Source organism: Salvia miltiorrhiza, chromosome 5 (genome assembly GCF_028751815.1).
Source record: "Salvia miltiorrhiza cultivar Shanhuang (shh) chromosome 5, IMPLAD_Smil_shh, whole genome shotgun sequence".
NCBI lineage: Eukaryota > Viridiplantae > Streptophyta > Magnoliopsida > Lamiales > Lamiaceae > Salvia > Salvia miltiorrhiza.
The window spans coordinates 55,020,901-55,039,953 of record NC_080391.1 but is presented as its reverse complement, the minus strand read 5'-3'; the positions used below and the strand labels follow the sequence as shown (position 1 = coordinate 55,039,953).

The window sequence follows — 19,053 nt, the reverse complement described above, 5'->3', positions numbered from 1 at the left end:
TATCTACCGATAAATTTACATAACTTCATGTAACTTGGGTAATAATTAGTCAAAGTCAATAATTAGTAGGGCTGGCAATTTTCGACACGACACGAAAACACGACACGAAACCGCACGAAAATAATGGGTTAGTAACACGCACGATAAGGTTCGGGTCCTTATCGGGTCGACCTGATAAGGACCTGATAATTTCGGGTCGGGTTGGGTTGGGTTCGGGTCGGATTCAGGTAACCCGATAGTGATATTATTATTTTTATTAAATATTTATTTTAATTTTTAAATTTTCGATTTCTTAGTTTAGGCCTTAGGGTTTCATTCATTTCAAATTTCAATCAATTATTTGCACTAGAGATTGGTTGTTTGGAGAAAAAGGTATGAGTTTTTTGTGTTATTAATGTTAACATTTTATATTATTGATATATATTTAATATTAATTCATATTTTTTTTTCGTTCAAAGCCTTCAAAAGTGAAGTACCAGCATCTAAGTTAGCCGAAGACTTTCTACATGGCGATGATGAACCTCAAACCGAATCTTCTTCGGTCTCCACTATTGTTGTTGCATGAAGGCTGTCACTTAGTCTAGTTATGTTTTGATTTGTTAAGCTCACTTGGATTATGTTGTAGTTATGTTAAGAATTGACGACTCTTGGTTGATGCATTGTTATTTTCATTTGAGCTTATTATATTTTGTTAAGCTTATTGGTTTAATGTTTTATATTGATTGGATTTTTAGTTTGGCATATGTTGAATTGTTGATTTATTGGATATGTTGATTGTTGAGCATATGTGATGAATTTTGTATTTTTTTTTATATTATTATTCATGTGAATGAATCAAATCAAATTTGTGTTGTTATCAGGTCGTAATCAGATCGTGTCGCTATCGTGTTGTGTCAACCCGATTCAAATCGGGTTGTTATCAGGTCGTAATCAGATCGTGTCGCTATCGGGTCGTGTCAACCCGATTCAAATCGGGTTGTTATCGGGTTCGTGTCGGGTTCGGGTTGGGTTCGAATTTAGGTGTATCAGGTTGGGTTCTAGCATTCCCTTATCAGGTCGGGTTCGGGTTTGGCCATATCAGGTCGGGTTGATATCAGGTCGACCCGATAGCGATCCGACCCGCACGATTTGCCAGCCCTAATAATTAGTATTAACTTTGAAAAATGTGTGGTAGTCTAAGATATTTTTGAGTATTTGATCTTTTGTTTATTTATGTATTCATAATTCACACATTTATTAAGCACTATTTTTTTTTGAAGGACACATTTAAGCACTATTAATTGGGCTAACTTTGAGATAGAATGAAGCTCTCTTTAGTTTGCTATTTTGAGTAAATTAAAAATAAGTTTGTAGATTATCCTTTATTGAGGTGACTTATGTGAGCATCCGTGTGCACCTAATGTTTGTATCATTCGTTTCTTCTCACGTAATTCATAATTCATAATGTTATACCCCGCCGTCTCTATCTCTCATAATTAAGTCATAACCATGATGTTTGTTTCATTTATCTACTTGCGTCTTGTTTGTTCAAAATATTTATGATTTTGATAATTTTATTACTCAATATATGATATAAAAAATAATTCGATGTGTTCTACTGTATACGAGAAATCTTAGTATTGTCTATTCTTTTGCTTTTGATTAATTCGAAATTGATTAGACTCAATTTTATTACTACTTTGTTATAAGTTTGCACACTCCTTCAACTGGACCAATCGAAGATGCAAAAATTGATTTATTAGGAACTTGGATGATTCAAATTGATGTGAATCGGGCATAATGCGATTCTGAATAAAAGGGAACAGATGTTTTGATATGATTATCATTTTACAAGTGTATTTAACACGCAACAACGAAATAATTAATACACATAAGCATCATCATGCATTAAAAAAAATCAATATTACATATTTGGAGGGGCATATAATAGTATTAGATTTGTTCACAACTCATCCACATTGAATTGGAATTGAGCCACAAATCCAACTTTTCACTTTTGTTAAAAGGGAAATAAAAAAGAAAAAAAGAGCAACGAATGCAGGCAGCAATTTTTATCTCTTCAGCATGAAGCGCATATATTTGGCGAAGGTGGTGATCAGCTGATACGGCGGCACAGGGTAATCCCATCGCCCACAGGCAGCTGGCAAATCTCGATCCTTGGATCAGCAGCGAGAGCCTTGTTGAGCTCCAGCACGAAGTCCCTGTAGTACCTAACGTACTTCCTTAGCGGCGCATCCGGTGGGGCCACCACGGACCCGTTCCACAGCGTGTTGTCGTAGCCGATCACACCCCCGACCTTGACTAAGTCAATCAGCCTCTTGTGGTAATTCAGGTAGTTGTCCTTGTCAGCATCCACAAATATGAAGTCAAATGAACCATGGTGCTTCCCCTGTAATGCAACTTTCGGAATTAGGTCATCAACTTTATCTGCCTTTTCTTTTACAAAAATTATTCTTTATTAGTTTAATTGTAAGTTGGTTTTGGTTAAGTTTGTCACACATATCGTCGTTATTGTAAGAGTCCACATTCTAATATTTGTAGTTTGGAAATGCGTAAGGCTATTAAATTAAAAAATTGATGAGTAAGAGTTTGTTACCTCTGCAACCATTTGATCAAGAACAGGCAAAGCAGGGCCTTCTTTGAACTCAATTTTGTGGGCGACTCCAGCTTTCTCAATTACTGGCAGACCCAACTCGTAATTCTCCTTGTTGATGTCCATCGCCAATATCTGCACCCAAAATTTAATTTTTTTTGGTAAGCTATTTAATTATTAAAATAAAAATGGTGTTGCTATATGGAATGATTATTACCTTGCCGTCGTCGGGAAGAGCAAGGGCCGTAGCCAAGAGAGAGTAGCCGGTGTAAACTCCAATCTCCATGGTGTTCTTGGCATTGATGAGCTTCAGAAGCATGTTTAAGAATTGGCCCTCATCCGCAGATGTCGTCATTATATTCCTATAATTTCAATCCCAACAGTTTAATTAGTTATATGTCGAGACCTTTGATTATAAGTTTGTTGAAGCAAGCATATATTACCATGGATGATTGGCGGTTATTTCCCTGAGTTCTTTCATGGGCTCTGGCTCTCTGGGATAGACACTGGTTTCAAGAATGTACTGCAAAAAACCGAGAAATAGATCAGGTGGTGTTTCATAAAGTAAAATACAATTAAGGTTGAGACATAGTATGGAAAGAACAATTTTGTGCTTTGAATATCAATAAATTGTAAAGCTGGATCATATGGTTGGGAAATTAGAAAGAATATGCATTTAATGATGTATGTATGTATGCATACCTGGTAGAGGTCATCACTTTGCAAGAGGCTCTTGTGCCCAACCTCCTGATGCCTGCCGGCCTGGTTTTCTGTCGCCACAGCAGTTTGCGCCATCTCTCTCTCTCTCTCTCTTGTTGTTGTTGTGGATTGGTAAGGGGCGCTGCTGAATTTGAAGATGGGGAAATGGAGGTTGATTTATAGTTAGTTCGTGATTCGTGTCGCGTGGTGGGTGAGTCGGGCCGGGCCGGGCTGCGGTTGGTGAGCAATGTAAAGAGTGGGTTTGTGGGACCCAATAGAAGTTGTTGGGTGGGGTCACCAAATTTGGAGGAGCTCACCATAGGGCAACATAATACCGACCGACGACTCATTCAAAGAATTCTGACGAAAGAAAGCGAAGATAATGTCATCAAACACCACCTAAGAGAAGGAATTTGAGAAGCTAAGTAAGAAAAGGGATCGCAAAGAGTGAAAAGTTAACTGACATTTCAACCACGCAACACAACTAACCAACCAAGGCAGTAAAAAAATTGAAGTAACAATAACAATAAGCATGAAAAAGCATTAATTGCAAAGCAATAATTCTCCAAATTATAGCCAAAATGCAAGAACTATTCGTTAATGTGTTTCAAAACTGTGATACAAAAAGAAAACGACGAAAATTAACCAATTACTATCAGCAGCTCAAATTCGACTACTAAAGTAGAAAACGATTAAAAGGCAATAATTACTACCAGCATTTCAACGGATGCGCATGTCCACTCCGGCGAAGCGATGGCGGCCGAGGAGGAGGATCGGCTCGAACGCCTTGTACCGGAGGATCTCCGGCTCCACCAGCTCGATCGGCCGCGCTTGCAGTGAGTGAGGTTTTCTTCCGGCCGAAGCACTGAACGGATTCGGTTGCGGTCGGTGTAGCCATGCCTCTCTCTCTATCTCACTCTATTCGGCTGCCGCTAAAACCCTGATGGCGCAGAGAAAAGTAGACAAAGCGGAAATTTTGGGAAAGGAAGAAATAAGCTTAGTATTTGGGCTGGCCCATTTTAGCTTGGATTGGCCCTGTTAATAATATTATCATTTGTACAAATAAAATATCTTAATGTTCACTGTTTCGACTTTAAATTTTTTTTAAAGCTTGAGTTTATTGCGGTGTGCAAATAAACTTTTACAGTTTTACTCCTTCCGACGCTAAAATATCTTCATTTATTTTATTTTTTGTTTGTCCTCAACATATATTTCTTAGCTATTTTTAAAAATAACATTAACTCAATTCTTACAATTTCTATATATTTACACACATTATTATTAATGGGTCTACTGCCTACATATTATTATTTTAATTGATTCATTAATCACTGTCATCATTTTTTCTAATTTGTGATACATATTCTCCATTTATTAAATACAAAACTAATTTTTATGCAAATTTGTGTTGTCTCTCTTTAGAAAGATGTTGCACGGATGGAATGAATATTTATTTTTAGTAGTTTGTCCCTCAAATTTTATTATAATTCACTTAAGGCGTTCTCATTTTAGTTTTAATCTATATATAATACCCACTTCGACCACAATATCGTTGCGACTTTGTGACCGACACATATTTTAAGAAAGTGATAGATGATAGATAGTTGATAATAGTGAGGATTGTTGTAACTGGAGTTTGGGAGTTTGTGAATCCTACTACTATAAATGGACCTGACAATGATATTATGGAGTATAAAAGATGAGTTTTTTACATCCAAAAATCCTCTCTCCTCTCCCTTTTCCTCCAAAATTTCTTTTTCTTTTTTTATATTTTAATTATTTTAAAAAAAATCACTAAGTTTGATTCGTAAAAGAATATTCAATATGACTGTTAAATTAAATATTACAATAAGATCTATAATTTGATGTAAAAATTATTAAAAAATAAATTTTAAAATAAATAAGTTATGATCATTTAAACTGTGAAAATTAATTTTTGTTCAGTCTCAATTATCTCTAATGTTGAACAACATAGTTTATTTTCATTTTGTTTTCGTTCGTTGGTTAAAAAAATAAATAGTTGTCATTTCTTTTCAAAAAAGTTTACATGGTTATTTAATTATAATTATTTTAAAAATTAAATATGTTTAAATTATAGTAATTTTTAATGAAATTAAGGAGAAGGTAATTTATATTAATTTAATATGAATTTGTAAATAAAAAATTAGTCATATATCTTAAAATTATAATTTAAAATATTAGATAGATTTATTTGATTATGTATATGAATTATTTATGTATTTATATAAATATATTTGTTGTTATATTTTTCTTTTTATATTATTCATATTTTTCTGGTTTTTTTAATTTGTTTTGGATTTTTTAAATATAAAATTTTAATATTAATATAATTTGAATTTGTTTAAGAGCCCAAAGTTGTTGCTCCCTCTGTCCACAAAAAAATGTCTTAATTTGTTGTTTTGGTCTGTCAACAAAAAGATGCCCTAATCAATTTTTTGTAATACTAATTTGTAGGTCAATTTCTCCACTCACTAACTTGTGGGCCCCTTTCTCCGCTTACTAACTTAATTAATTTTTTCATTTTTATTAATTTGTGGTCGCCTTTCTTTATTCTCTAAATAAATAACACAAGTTTTCTTAAAACTCGTGCCACCATTCCTTATGGCATATTTTTGTGGACGGAGAGAGTATGTTTAATTTTTTTTCGGTAAGCTATTTAATTATTAAAATAAAAATGGTGTTTCTATATCGAATGATTATTACCTTGTCGTCGTCGGGAAGAGTAAGGGTCGTAGCCAAGAGAGAGTAGCCGGTGTAAACTCCAATCTCCATGGTGTTCTTGGCATTGATGAGCTTCAGAAGCATGTTTAAGAATTGGCCCTCATCCGCAGATGTCGTCATTATATTCCTATAATTTCAATCCCAACAGTTTAATTAGTTATATGTCGAGACCTTTGATTATAAGTTTGTTGAAGCAAGCATATATTACCATGGATGATTGGCGGTTATTTCCCTGAGTTCTTTCATGGGCTCTGGCTCTCTGGGATAGACACTGGTTTCAAGAATGTACTGCAAAAAACCGAGAAATAGATCAGGTGGTGTTTCATAAAGTAAAATACAATTAAGGTTGAGACATAGTATGGAAAGAACAATTTTGTGCTTTGAATATCAATAAATTGTAAAGCTGGATCATATGGTTGGGAAATTAGAAAGAATATGCATTTAATGATGTATGTATGTATGCATACCTGGTAGAGGTCATCACTTTGCAAGAGGCTCTTGTGCCCAACCTCCTGATGCCTGCCGGCCTGGTTTTCTGTCGCCACAGCAGTTTGCGCCATCTCTCTCTCTCTCTCTCTCTCTCTCTCTCTCTCTCTCTCTTGTTGTCGTTGTTGTGGATTGGTAAGGGGCGCTGCTGAATTTGAAGATGGGGAAATGGAGGTTGATTTATAGTTAGTTTGTGATTCGTGTCGCGTGGTGGGTGAGTCGGGCCGGGCGGGGCTGCGGTTGGTGAGCAATGTAAAGAGTGGGTTTGTGGGACCCAATAGAAGTTGTTGGGTGGGGTCACCAAATTTGGAGGAGCTCACCATAGGGTTTATATACATCAACATAATACCCACGCCTAATGTTAGGTCCGGGGGGTCTCGAATAGGTGTATGGGGGGGGAATACACCTATAGGCTATTTTTATGACTATCTACAAACCTCAATCAGAGGGATCTCAGTCAGAGATAGAAGCGAAACTTTACAAGCAAACAAGACACCTGTTTAACCGAAATAAGTGTTGACCAACAGGGTTGACGACTGATACTGAAAGCTCTTCAGTAAAGAGTTATCAGTTAAGTCACTGGAACTTAACTGATCCACGTAAGGGCTTCAGTCGTGTTTGCAAAGATGAAGATGATATCTCTCTTCCTTACTATCAGAGGATAGTGAGTCAGATTGATATCATACGCAGCGGAAATTAAACTTAGTTTCGAATAGCCTCGGTGGAGCAGATAGTTGGATTAAGGTTTCTCTTTTCAGTTAGTCAGCATTCAGTTTTATCAATTGAAATAACACAGTTATGAATGTAAAACTGAAAGCTGTAAATAACACAGAGACTTTTACGTGGTTCGGAAAAACTCTTTCCTACATCCACGGCTGGTTGATCAGACCAACAATCCACTCCGCAAGTGCTTCCCTGGTGCACTGCAAACCGTGAACTGAAGATAAACTCTCTCTTCAGCACCTACACACCTCGCGTAGGGTTTCCCTACCTACACACCTCGCGCAGGATTTCAGCACCTACACAGCTCGCGCAGGATTTCCTTGCTAAGCACACCTCGTGCTCAGACTTCCCTATCAGAGTTCAGAACACCTTCTGAAACTCCGAGTCAAACACTCTTATGGGGGAGAGGTTTAAACGAGTGCCAACTATACTTACAAAGAACGAGTTCTTTGAAGCAAGTTTGACCTTTGGCTTCTGGGTACACAGAATATATGCTTAGGGTGTAAGAGAATGTATGTAATCAACAGTGACTGATTTTGGCTTTGGAATTCTCTTCTTCGATTCAAGCTTTGGGCGGTTTAAGCTTTAGGCTGAGTAGCTATTTCGGCAGAGCTTCAGCTTATGTCGTTGAATCGGTGAAGGTTGAAGTGATCCTCGAGCGCTATTTGTAGGAGAACTCTTGAATAGATCTGTTGGCGTAAATCGTCCTCAAGATTTCTTCCGTTGGAGAGCAATTCGAATTTGGGCTGAGGCTTCAATCTTCGAGGTTCCTTGTCTGTGTGGAAACGGCTCTCTTTGATGGACAGGAGATGTGACATCTCTGAAAAGTAACCACCAGATAGGAATGACCTCTGCAGAGATAAGATATTGAGATATCTTTGCATTTAATGCGGCTGTACTTGAGCGTACGTGGCTTCCTCTGAACGTTGGAAGATCAGTCCTAGGAGGAATGTTCAACTGATACTTGACTTTAGTATCAGTCCATGGCGCGCATTAAATAATCAGTCTTCAACTGATTCTTCAACTGATACTTCAGTTGGTAACTGCAGTCTTCAGTCTTCAGTCTTCGTTCTTCAGTCTTCAGTCTTCAGTCTTTGACACCGCAACTAAACTAGAAACGAACTCTAACACTTGAGTTCAAAAACGATTCTAGTCTATTACATTTAAGTCCTATGAATTTTGGTATCATCAAAACAAGGGTTAGGATATTCCACAAGGTTCCCAACAATTTCCCCCTTTTTGATGATGCCAAAACCACACAGCAGTTCTAGACAGCAAAAAGACTGAGCTCACAGTACAAGTTCTAGACAAGGGGTGAAAGTTGTTCCCCCTTAACAACAGAACCTAAATAACTTGTACTCAGAGCAAGAACGAAAACAGTTCTAAACACAGAACAACAAGAAGACAGAAAAACCATAAATCAGAGCCTGGACAAAGAGTCATTGTCTTCAGGGTGAGATCAATAAGAAGTTCATTTCATTAAACGGACTGATAAGCCATCAGTCTAGGTACAGAGCAAGACTTACATTGGAGTAAAAAGTAAAACAAAAACATCATGGATAAACCATGGACTCCAGCAGTCTGCTTGGCTGCGCCTTGAACTTCTTGATCTTCATCTTCTGTCTTCGTGTCTTCAATGTTCCTAAGCTTGTTCCACTCTCACTTGTTTTCCGTTGAATTGAGGTCTCTTCTGAAACGTCATCCTTCTGGTGATCCATAGCTATCCCATCTACAGTCAAGAAATAGGGACATGAGTAATCTTCTCAAACAGATTACTCACTGACTCTTACTTTCCCAACTTTCCCCCTTTTTGGCAACATCAAAAAGAGAGAGATGACCATGGAAGCTGAAAATCAAATGAGACAACAACTCCAATTCTCAAGTTGTGAAAACGTCTTGAGAAGAAGAGAGGTCCCGAGAATGCAGAAGGAGAAGGACGTCAGGAGTGGGTGGAGAAGAAAGAAAAAGAATGACGGAGAAGGCGGGGAGACAGAGGAATGATGGAAAGCAGTGTGAAGGAAAGGAAAGTATGCATAGTATCGTTAGAGATAATCATGAGATGCAACTATACATACTATCCGAAGAGCGAGGAGACAGACGAGAAGAGATGAATTAGAAGTGCGAGAGGAGGGAAGGAGAAACGAAGGAAATATATGACGAGGCGTTCATGAAAGAATTGGATCAGAACATACCTTCGTCATACATGGGGGAGAAGATGATGTGAAGATGGAGAATCGAATCAGTGACAGTCGTGAGGACTAGCACTGTCGATTTTGCGCCGGATGGCAATGAGCTTTTGCGCATTGCTGTTGCACCACATGGAGTCTTCACCAAAAGGTGAGAAGTTTCCTGAGAAACCGGTGAAGTCTGTCCATATTCTAGACAGGAACTTCCAATCCATGTGCCGGGCATGAGGATGGAAGACGCTCGCTTCGCTGGATACAAGTGAGGGTAGAGCAAACTTTGACGCCGGAGAGACGTTGTGATCCAGTGGAAGGGTCCGGTGAAGACCAAGACTATGAGCGTCATTCTTCCACTCCATGACTTTGCAGTCATAGATTTCTCCTTTAGTCGGAACAATTTTTCTGCAACTTTGGAAACAATTGAAACTTTTTCTCACAGTGAAAGCTGTGGAGAGTTGTTAGTTGATGCAGAAACACTATGAAGACAATATGGTATAAATAGACAAGATGTGAACCATGTAGAAGATGAAAAGGTTTTTCGAAAATTGTGCCTTAAATGCAATTGAAGAAAAATTTCGCGTCCGCCGTCACTGCGAGGGACTTCAAAAGGCATCATTACATATGTCATGTCAATGAGCGTTTCAAGAAATTTTATTGCAGAGGCAAAAAGGTTGGAAGGATTTTTGGCAAAAAGATCAGGACAAGTTCAATCAAAACAGATTTTCACTTTATAAAAATCTTGTCCTATTTCGGATATTCCAATTCCAACAATTCCAATAATCAGTTAAAGTTTTTGAAAGAAACTGATCAGTTAGAGAAAAGATTTTGAACTAAAAACTTAAAGCTCTAAACTGAAATAACTGATTTTGAAAAGGTAAGCATTTTAAAATACTTACTGATCAACTGAACATAGTAGTCAGTTGATACCACGTGATCCTGGATGATTCATCAGGATGACTTCCTCTTCAGATGAGCACTTGGACTTCATTGCTTTTTACGTCGACGATCGTAGAAGCAGCAGTTGGTTGACCACCAGTCAGCATGACTGTTTGAGAAAATCTTCAAACACAGCATCACTCTTCAGGGTTGATGAGGCCAATCTTTGGACAAAGATCGTTGAACCTCTCTTCTGGAAGAGCCTTGGTCAGCAGGTCCGCTCTCTGAATAGCAGTGGGAATCCATTCCACAGAGACATTCTTCTTTTCGACATGATCACGAATGAAGTGATGTCGAATCTCAATATGTTTGACTCTGGTGTGATGAACTGGATTCTGGGAGATTGCAATAGCACTGGAGCTGTCGCAATAGATAGGAACTTCCTTTTCCTCGATCCCATAGTCCTTTAGTTGATGGACTAACCACAGGATTTGTGAGCAGCAGCTTCCGGCAGCAACATATTCAGCTTCAGTTGTAGAGGTGGCAACTGAAGTCTGTTTCTTAGAAAACCAAGAGATGAGCTTGTTGCCTAGAAATTGACATGTTCCGGAGGTTGATTTGCGATCAAGCTTGCATCCACCGAAGTCGGAGTCTGAAAATCCGGTGAGCTTGATGTCGTCCTCTGCTGGGTACCACAATCCTAAATTGGGTGTGCCCTTGAGATATCTCAGAATCCGCTTAGCTGCATCTAAATGAGCTTCCTTAGGATCTGATTGATATCTTGCACAAACCCCGACTGCAAATGCGATATCTGGTCTGCTCGCAGTCAAATACAGCAAAGATCCAATGATTTCTCTGTACTTCTTCGAAGAGACAGAGCTTCCTTCTGAACCTGGATCAACTTTCCAGTTTGTGTTCATTGGGATCTTGACTGACTTCATGTGCTGAATACCGAACTTAGCTATCAGCTCCTTGGCATACTTGGACTGGCTGATCAGTATTCCTGCTTTAGTCTGCTTGACTTGCAATCCGAGAAAGAAATTCATTTCTCCCATCATGGACATTTGGAATTTGTTCTTCATGATGTCAGCAAACTTATTGCACATGTGTTCGGATTTGGATCCGAAGATTATGTCATCGACATAAATTTGAACAAGCAAGAGATCTTATCCTTCTTTGAGAGTGAACAACGTTCTGTCCACAGATCCCTTTTTGAAGCCTTGTTCGACTAGATACTCCGAGAGAGTATCATACCACGCTCTTGGTGCTTGCTTCAACCCATAGAGCGCTTTCTTCAGCTTGTACACCTTTTCTGGTCCAGCAGCCTCAAATCCTGGAGGTTGTTCTACATAGACTTCATCTGTGAGCACTCCATTGAGAAATGCACACTTGACATCCATTTGGTGTACCTTGAAACCTTTGTGAGCTGCAAAAGCTAAGAAGAGTCTGACTGCTTCCAATCTGGCAACTGGGGCAAATGTCTCGTCGTAGTCGATTCCTTCTTCTTGACTGTATCCTTTAGCCACAAGCCTTGCTTTGTTTCTCACAACGTTTCCTTCTTCGTCTTTCTTGTTCTTGAAAATCCATTTCAAGCCAATCACCTTTGCATCGTCTGGTCGATCCACAAGCTCCCAAACAGAATTCCGATTGAATTCATTGAGTTCTTCTAGCATTGCGATGACCCATTCTGTGGACTTCAGAGCTTCTTCAATATCCTTCGGCTCTGTAGTTGATAAGAAAAAGCTGAAATTCTTATCTTCGTTGATGCAGTTCTGATTGATGTCGAAGACGAGGTTGCACATAGATCTCCGAGTCTTGACGCCATCTGATGGTTCTCCAATGATGTTCTCCTTAGAGTGGAGTTCAAACCATCTTCGATATTTCTTGATTTCTTCAGGAGATGGTGGAGCTTCTTCAGTTAGAATAGCTCTGGGATGTTGAGCACTTTCTGGAGCAGGGGAGAGTTGAGCTGGGGCGGCTTCTGCGTGTTCAACTTGAACTTCAGCAACTGGAGTTCCCTCTTGACTATTGCCATCTGTAGACTCATCAAAGATCACATGAGGTGTTTCTTCTACACATAGAGTTTGAGTATTGAACACTCGATAGGCTTTGCTTGAACGTTCTGTTCCGGAGTATCCAAGGAAGACTCCTGGATCAGCCTTGCAATCGAAGGTGTTCAACCTCTTCTTATCGTTGTTGTGTATGAAACACTTAGAACCGAAAGCATGAAAATGGGCAATCGATGGCTTTCTGTTCTTCCATAACTCGTATGGAGTTCTTCCATGTCTCTGAGTGAGGAAGGAGCGATTCTGCGTGTAGCATGCGTTGTTGACTGCTTCGGCCCAAAACTTCAAGGGGAGTTTTGACTCGGCTAGCATCGTCCTTGCTGCTTCCTTTAGAGACCGGTTTCTTCTCTCTGCAACTCCATTCTGCTGTGGAGTTCTTGCTGCAGAAGTTTGATGATTGATTCCTTGTTCATCACAATACTCACGAATGACAGTATTGAGGAACTCAGTCCCACGATCTGATCTGATGTTGATGATGTTGACTTCCTTTTCAACGCTCAGTCTCTTCAACAGCTTTGGCAGTTCCTCCAGTGTCTCCTTCTTTTTGAAAAGAAAGATAACCTAGGTATATCCTGAATAATCATCCACAACTACCAAGGTGTACTTCCTACCGTTGTAGCTTCTTGGAGTGATCGGGCCAAACAGATCCATGTGAAGTAGATGCAGAATCCTTTCAGAGGAGTGTCCTGTCTTTGACTTGAATGATGTCCGCGTCTGCTTTCCTCTGAGGCATGTTTCACATTCTTGCTTCTTCTGGAATACAATAGAAGGGAGTCCTTCTACCTGTTGATGTTTAGCAAGTTTGTTGATCGTCTTGAAGTTGAGATGGTTGAGTCTCTTGTGCCATAGCCAATTGAGCTCTGAGCTGCTTTTACTGATGAGGCACGTTTCTGGTAGGCTGTCTTCCCAAGAAACGACGTAGAGACTTCCTTGTCTGAATCCCTTCAGAACCACCTTTTTCTGATTGTTTCTAACAGTGAATTCATCCTTTTTGATTTTCACTGTGAAACCACTGTCACAAAATTGACTCACAGACAACAGATTATGTTTAAGACCAGAAACAAAGCTAACATTACTGATACTGGCGTTACCCATGTTGAGCACACCATAGCCTTTTGTTTCTCCAATCGAGTTGTCTCCGAATGCAACTTTGGATCCAGCTTTCTCAACATACTGGGATAGATATTCTTTGTAGCCCGTCATATGCTTCGAGCAGCCACTGTCCAGATACCACGTTCTGATTGAAGCTTTGGCCTCTTCCTTCTTTTTATGTTTCCTGACATTGACCTGCAAGAAATAGTTGCTTCAGGCACCCAATCAAGCTTTGGGTCCTTCAATGTTAGTTCGAGTTCCCTTTGGAACCCAAATCTGCTTCAGAATTGGTCTGGCTGATTTCTTGCGCATTGTTGGATGTCTGATCGATGTCGTTGGCGCTTCAGGTGGCATAAGAGCATTTTTCCGTTGAGAAATCCTTTTGAAGGCCTCACTCTTGTAGCAGTTCTGTCTGGTGAGTGGTTGAGGTCTTCTTTGCTCGCCGAAGTATCTTCCGTGAGATACTTTAGTCTTTGCAGACTTATGGAGATTTGTCTGACGTCCAGTGGCTTGTCGTCGAGGAAGTGGCATGGCTCGACTGGACTCAGCATTGCTTGATCTCCATGGATGTTGTTCTTTCTGAAACTAAACTGAGGATGTCAGTTTCTGACTGATGTGGCCTATCTTCCTCCTGGGTTGATGAGAAAGATTCTTCTTGGCTCCTGATGTTCCTTCCCGGATCTTTGACTGAAATCTGCTTTCCAGCCTTTTCAATATGATGATCTGGTTGGGAGCCTCCTTAGCTCGTCTGTAGCTTCGTGGAGGTGGAACATTTGATCTGGCCATCAGTCTGCACTTGTGAACTTCATCCATATCATGATCTCTTGATTCTTCTGAGGTTGTGATTTCAGAAGGATCATTCTTAGAGATGATCATGATATCCTTTCCTTTGGCAGCTGCAACCTTTCCTCCGATGCTGTTGACCAGTCCTTTCGATGGAAAGTTGCTCATCATGGGAGACTGCATCATGCAGTTCTTGACTGTTTCTTCCAGCTTGTGATTAAGCCTTTTGATTTCATGAGAAGCTCTTTCACATTCTGAGTTGGAGATTCTGAGCTCTTCTTCCAGTCGGCTGTTGTTTAGCCCTATTTTGTGATGAATCTCTGGGTGTTTACGTGTTATATTGACTTTTATTTTGGTCTCTTTCACTTAAGAGTTGAATGATTTGAGCTTTTGTGCTAATTTTGTTGTCTCAGGATTTTGTGCTCACATTGATTGATATGTGAACAAAATTAAAGTCAGAATTTAGTTGAATGGTCTGAAGAAGAATCAAAGTTCGTCTCGATACGAGTTCGTAGGCGAAAACGGATCTAAAATCCGACTTGAAACGAGGGAGAACGGACCAAAACAAAACTGCTGCGCATTGCAGTCTGCGAAAGGCATACACGGCGGCGCCGTGGCACGGCGCGCGCCGTGCACGGCGGCCGCCGTCCGACGGCGCCGCCGCCTCTGTTCAGATCCGAAAGTACGATTTTTCGATTAAAAACCCCTTTCTAGGGTTTTACTTTATCACTCTCGTCTCCAGCAGCCTCCATAGGCGATTTTCACCTCTTTCTTAAGGTTTTTAGAGTTCCACAACACTTACTTTCAATCTTGGATTCATTGGATTGCTTTGGATGTCAATTAACACTTCATCGGATTGGTTTTCCTTGGATGGCTATGTTTTGTAAGAACTCCCTTTGATTCTCTTTGTTTATGAATCCCTTGGTTATTTAAGTCTTTGTTTCTTGTCTTTAATGAATATGATGATTGAAGATTATTGTTGTTGATTCTATATTCTCTTGGTTTTATGAATCTTTTGGTTAATTGAGTTTTGTGTTTTATGTATTTGATGAATGTGAAGATTGAAGTTCATTGTTGTTGATTCTAGATTCTCTTGGTTTTCTAAATCCTTTGGTTTATTTGAATCTTTATTTTGTGTTTTGATTAATATGATGATTGGAGATAATTGTTGTTGAGTTTAGATAATCTACGTGATTCGTAGTTTGTTGCTATTGTTTACCCTTTTCCTTTCTTGTTGATGAATATTTAGAGATTTCTTTTATGGAGATTAAGATTTTCTTGCATTCGAATCTTATGCTTGATTGAGTTTCTTGCCTAGGTAGTTATTAATCTTTGATGTTTACAAGTTTATGATCGTTTGGTTTAGTGTTGGAGTTGGAAACTCTAGTTGATTTCGTTAATGTTCAAATGCCATGTTCTAGTTAGTTCGTCGTTGAGTTGCTTGCGAAATTCTCTTTGATTGTGCGTGTTTGCTTAACATTCATTTGATTAAATGTTAATATGTTATTTCGCCTAGATAATCGTTGTTTATGGTGTTGAATTGATGATTGCTTTCTAGATTGCTAGTTTAGAACCCTAGCTTTGTTTGCCTTCTTGCATTCTTATTGGCTTTCTATCTTTTGCCTAGTTAACTTTATATGCTTTATTTTAATTACGCATTAGTTAATCGGAGAGAAAGTGTCAGACCCAAACTTCTGATTAGAGTGTTTAGGTTTATTTCATGTTTTCTGTGCGTAGCATGATCAAAGCCCTGTTTAGCCTTCCTTGAGAGACGACTTGGGTTAGCTTATTACACTAGGACGACCTCGTACGATTGCGAGTCAATCCATTAGGTGTTTTGGGTTGAGTCAAATTTTGGCGCCGTTGCCGGGGAAGGCTTTAGGCATTTGATTGTGTTGCATTGTTTTCCGTGTTTATTTTTGTTTATTTCTTTTGACTCGGTTATTTTCTCCCTCCGGTGCGTTTGATTTGTTTGTTCGTGTTGTGTATGCAAGGACGTAGAAGCTTGAAGAGAAAGCTTGCACCTTACTACGACAACATTCATCGACCTCGGGAGGTTCTTTCAAGCCTGGAGAAGGAGTCCGAGTCCAGTTCGAGAAGTTTTGTGGAATCACAGTTTCGAGAGAAAAATTGTGAAGAGAGAATTGCTTCCAATCCCATTCTGGAAGCTTTTGAGGAGACACTTTCAGTGCATTCTGAAAAAGAAGAAGAAGCTTGGCCCAATCCTGACCAAGAAGCAATGGCGGAGCAGAATGTTCAGTACATGGGAGATTTTTCCAGGCCAGTTATTGGGACCACTAGCACGTCAGCTATAGTGCTTCCCACGGCGGTCCGAAATTACAATCTGAAGCCCAACGATTCAAACCTGCTGCCGCTCTTTTATGGGATGCCGAGTGAGGATGCTTTACAGTTCATCCGTGACTTCTGCACTCAAGTGCAGACCTTCCCACTATTGGAACTCACCGAGGATCAGTTGAGACTTAAGTGCTTAACTTATGCACTCAAGGACCGGGCTAGAACGTGGTTGTTGTCCCTGCCGCCGAACTCCATCACTACATGGGGAGAGGCGTGTGAGAAGTTCATGCTCAAGTACTACCCTAATCACAAGACTCAAGAGATTAGGAGCCAAATAATGAACTTCATACAAGGAGCTGACGAGCCTCTCCACGAGGCTTGGGAGAGATTCCAAGAGCTCCTCCGCCAGTGCCCACAGCACCAGTTAGCACCCGTCATGTTGATGCAGTTCTTCTATGACGGATTGATACAGACAGCACAGTTTATGGTGGACAGTACAGCAGGGGGCAACATTGCCCGGAAGACAGCTGATGAGCTCAAGGAGATTTTCAACATACTTGCAGCGAGTTCTCAACAAAAATCAGTTAGAGAAAGGAGGGTTGAAGCCAATGCAGTAGCTCCCAACAATGAGCTTCAGAAGCAAGTAGCAGATTTGATGAAGCAAGTTCAACACCTCAAGATGAACCAGGCAGAAGCCCCACCAGTTCACGCGCCACCAGCAGAAGGATGTAGAATATATGGCGATTTTGGTCATGGAACCAACGCGTGCCATCGCACGGGGGAATTCACATCTGAAGGAGAAGCAGAGGTCTATGCTGCTCAGAGCTATCCGGGGAGGCCTCAATTTGAACAGAGGCCTATCTTTAATCAAGGGCAACAAAGCTCCAATTCGGGTTGGAGAGCTCAGCAGCAGAACTACACTCAAGCTTATCAGCAGCAGCAGCCCCCGCAGTATCAGCAGTATCAACAGTTCCCTATGCAACAAGGGAATTTTCAGCAGCAGCAGCAATACCAGAATGCCCCCCAACAGTTTCAGAAACAAGTTCAATCGCAGAAGCCGTCTCTCGAGGACACCATGCAGTCCTTCATGGAGATGACCAAACAGAACATGGAGTCTCAGAGTGCTACCATCAAGCGCCTCGAGACTACAGTTGGGCAACTAACAGGAGCCCTGAATCAGCTGCAGCACGAACAGCCGACCGAAAAGTTCCCGAACCAGGACAAACAGCCGCATCAAGCTCATGCCGTTGAGGTAGTCAAGGACAAGGCCCCAATAACCATGGGGAGATGGAGAAGCAAAACTGTGCAGGCAATCAAGGCTACCCAATGCCCCAGTGAGCCACTGCCACCCGTCACTGTTGCACTAGACCAACCACCACCCAAGCAAGGAGATCCAGGTAGCTTTATTTTTGATATTAGCTTAGGTGGGGTTGAAAAGGTGTTTGGAATGCTTGATTTGGGCGCGGCAGTCAATTTGATGCCGTTTGATATTTTTGAGAAATTGGGTAATAAAAGGCTGAAATGCACGAATATGAAGATAGAGCTAGCTGACGGCTCTATTAGTAGCCCACGGGGCCTTGTTGAGGATGTTGAGGTGGTTGTTAGGGGGATTAGTGTCTTGGTTGATTTTGTTGTCCTTGATGAGGGAAAAGGGATTAGAGGCGAGAATGGGCATCTCGTGCTACTTGGCCGACCCTTTATGGCTACCACCCATACTCGCATTGATGTGGGTACGGGAACTGTAAGTATGGTAGGGGCAGGTAGAGCGGTAACATTCTCTGTTTTTGATCAAAAACCTACTACCCCCACTCCCTTAATTCAAATCTGCTCTTATGTTGAAACATTTGATGCTTTGGATGAGGATTGTATTGTGCAGGACTTCCTTAATAAGCTACAGGAAGAGGACGAGATCGTGGAAGAATTTCTTGCTAACTTGCAAGATGAAAGTGAGATTGAGAGAGAATTCCTGGATAAGCTACAAGAGGAAGATGATAAAGAGCAAGGCCTTCTGTGTGCCTTGCTACTGGAAGAGAAGCTGGATGAGGTTGGGTCACTAAATTTCGTTGGATGTGTGGATAGAGGGCCATCCCAGGATATGAGCATGGAGCACTCATTTGGAGGACCCGCAGCTGCAATTCAAGAAGATGAGTTTACAAGGGCGTTAAGGCAGCTGGAGCTTCAATCGGATTTTGGTTAAGGGACCTTCTTAGTCGGGCTGGCGACTTAAAAACTAGCGCTGCATGGGAGGCAACCCAAGTTTTCTTGCTTTTTCTGGTTTCATTTTTCTGTCGTTTTGTCTGTGTTGTGTTTTGTTGCATCTGTTGTTTAGTGCAGGTTGTTGCGTTGGAGACTGCTTGTTCTTTGGATGAGAGAGAGGCAGACATCGTGGGACACTACAGACTCACCACTGGATCGATATTCAGGGATGTTTTTCTCTTTCACCCCTATTTTTGCGAGCACTGAGGACAGTGCTAGATTTTAAGTGTGGGGGGGGGGTTTGTTGATCCTTTGGGTG

The 19,053-nt window shown here is 40.5% G+C and overlaps 2 protein-coding genes across 2 annotated transcripts; both read right to left on the bottom strand.

Annotated features, from left to right (window-relative positions):
- Positions 1-1,861: 1,861 nt before the first annotated feature.
- Positions 1,862-3,708, bottom strand: LOC131025175 (caffeoyl-CoA O-methyltransferase). The gene is made up of 5 exons (XM_057954812.1): positions 3,296-3,708; positions 3,037-3,116; positions 2,811-2,955; positions 2,597-2,728; positions 1,862-2,389 (listed from the first exon to the last, which is right to left on the bottom strand). The coding sequence occupies exons 1-5, from the start codon at positions 3,386-3,388 to the stop codon at positions 2,096-2,098; spliced, it is 744 nt and encodes a 247-aa protein (XP_057810795.1). The 5' UTR covers positions 3,389-3,708; the 3' UTR covers positions 1,862-2,095.
- A 1,596-nt stretch (positions 3,709-5,304) lies between these two features.
- Positions 5,305-6,610, bottom strand: LOC131025176 (caffeoyl-CoA O-methyltransferase-like). The gene is made up of 3 exons (XM_057954813.1): positions 6,502-6,610; positions 6,243-6,322; positions 5,305-6,161 (listed from the first exon to the last, which is right to left on the bottom strand). Exons 1-3 carry the CDS (start codon positions 6,592-6,594, stop codon positions 5,966-5,968), a joined length of 369 nt encoding a protein of 122 aa, XP_057810796.1. The 5' UTR covers positions 6,595-6,610; the 3' UTR covers positions 5,305-5,965.
- Between the last annotated feature and the right edge of the window lie 12,443 nt (positions 6,611-19,053).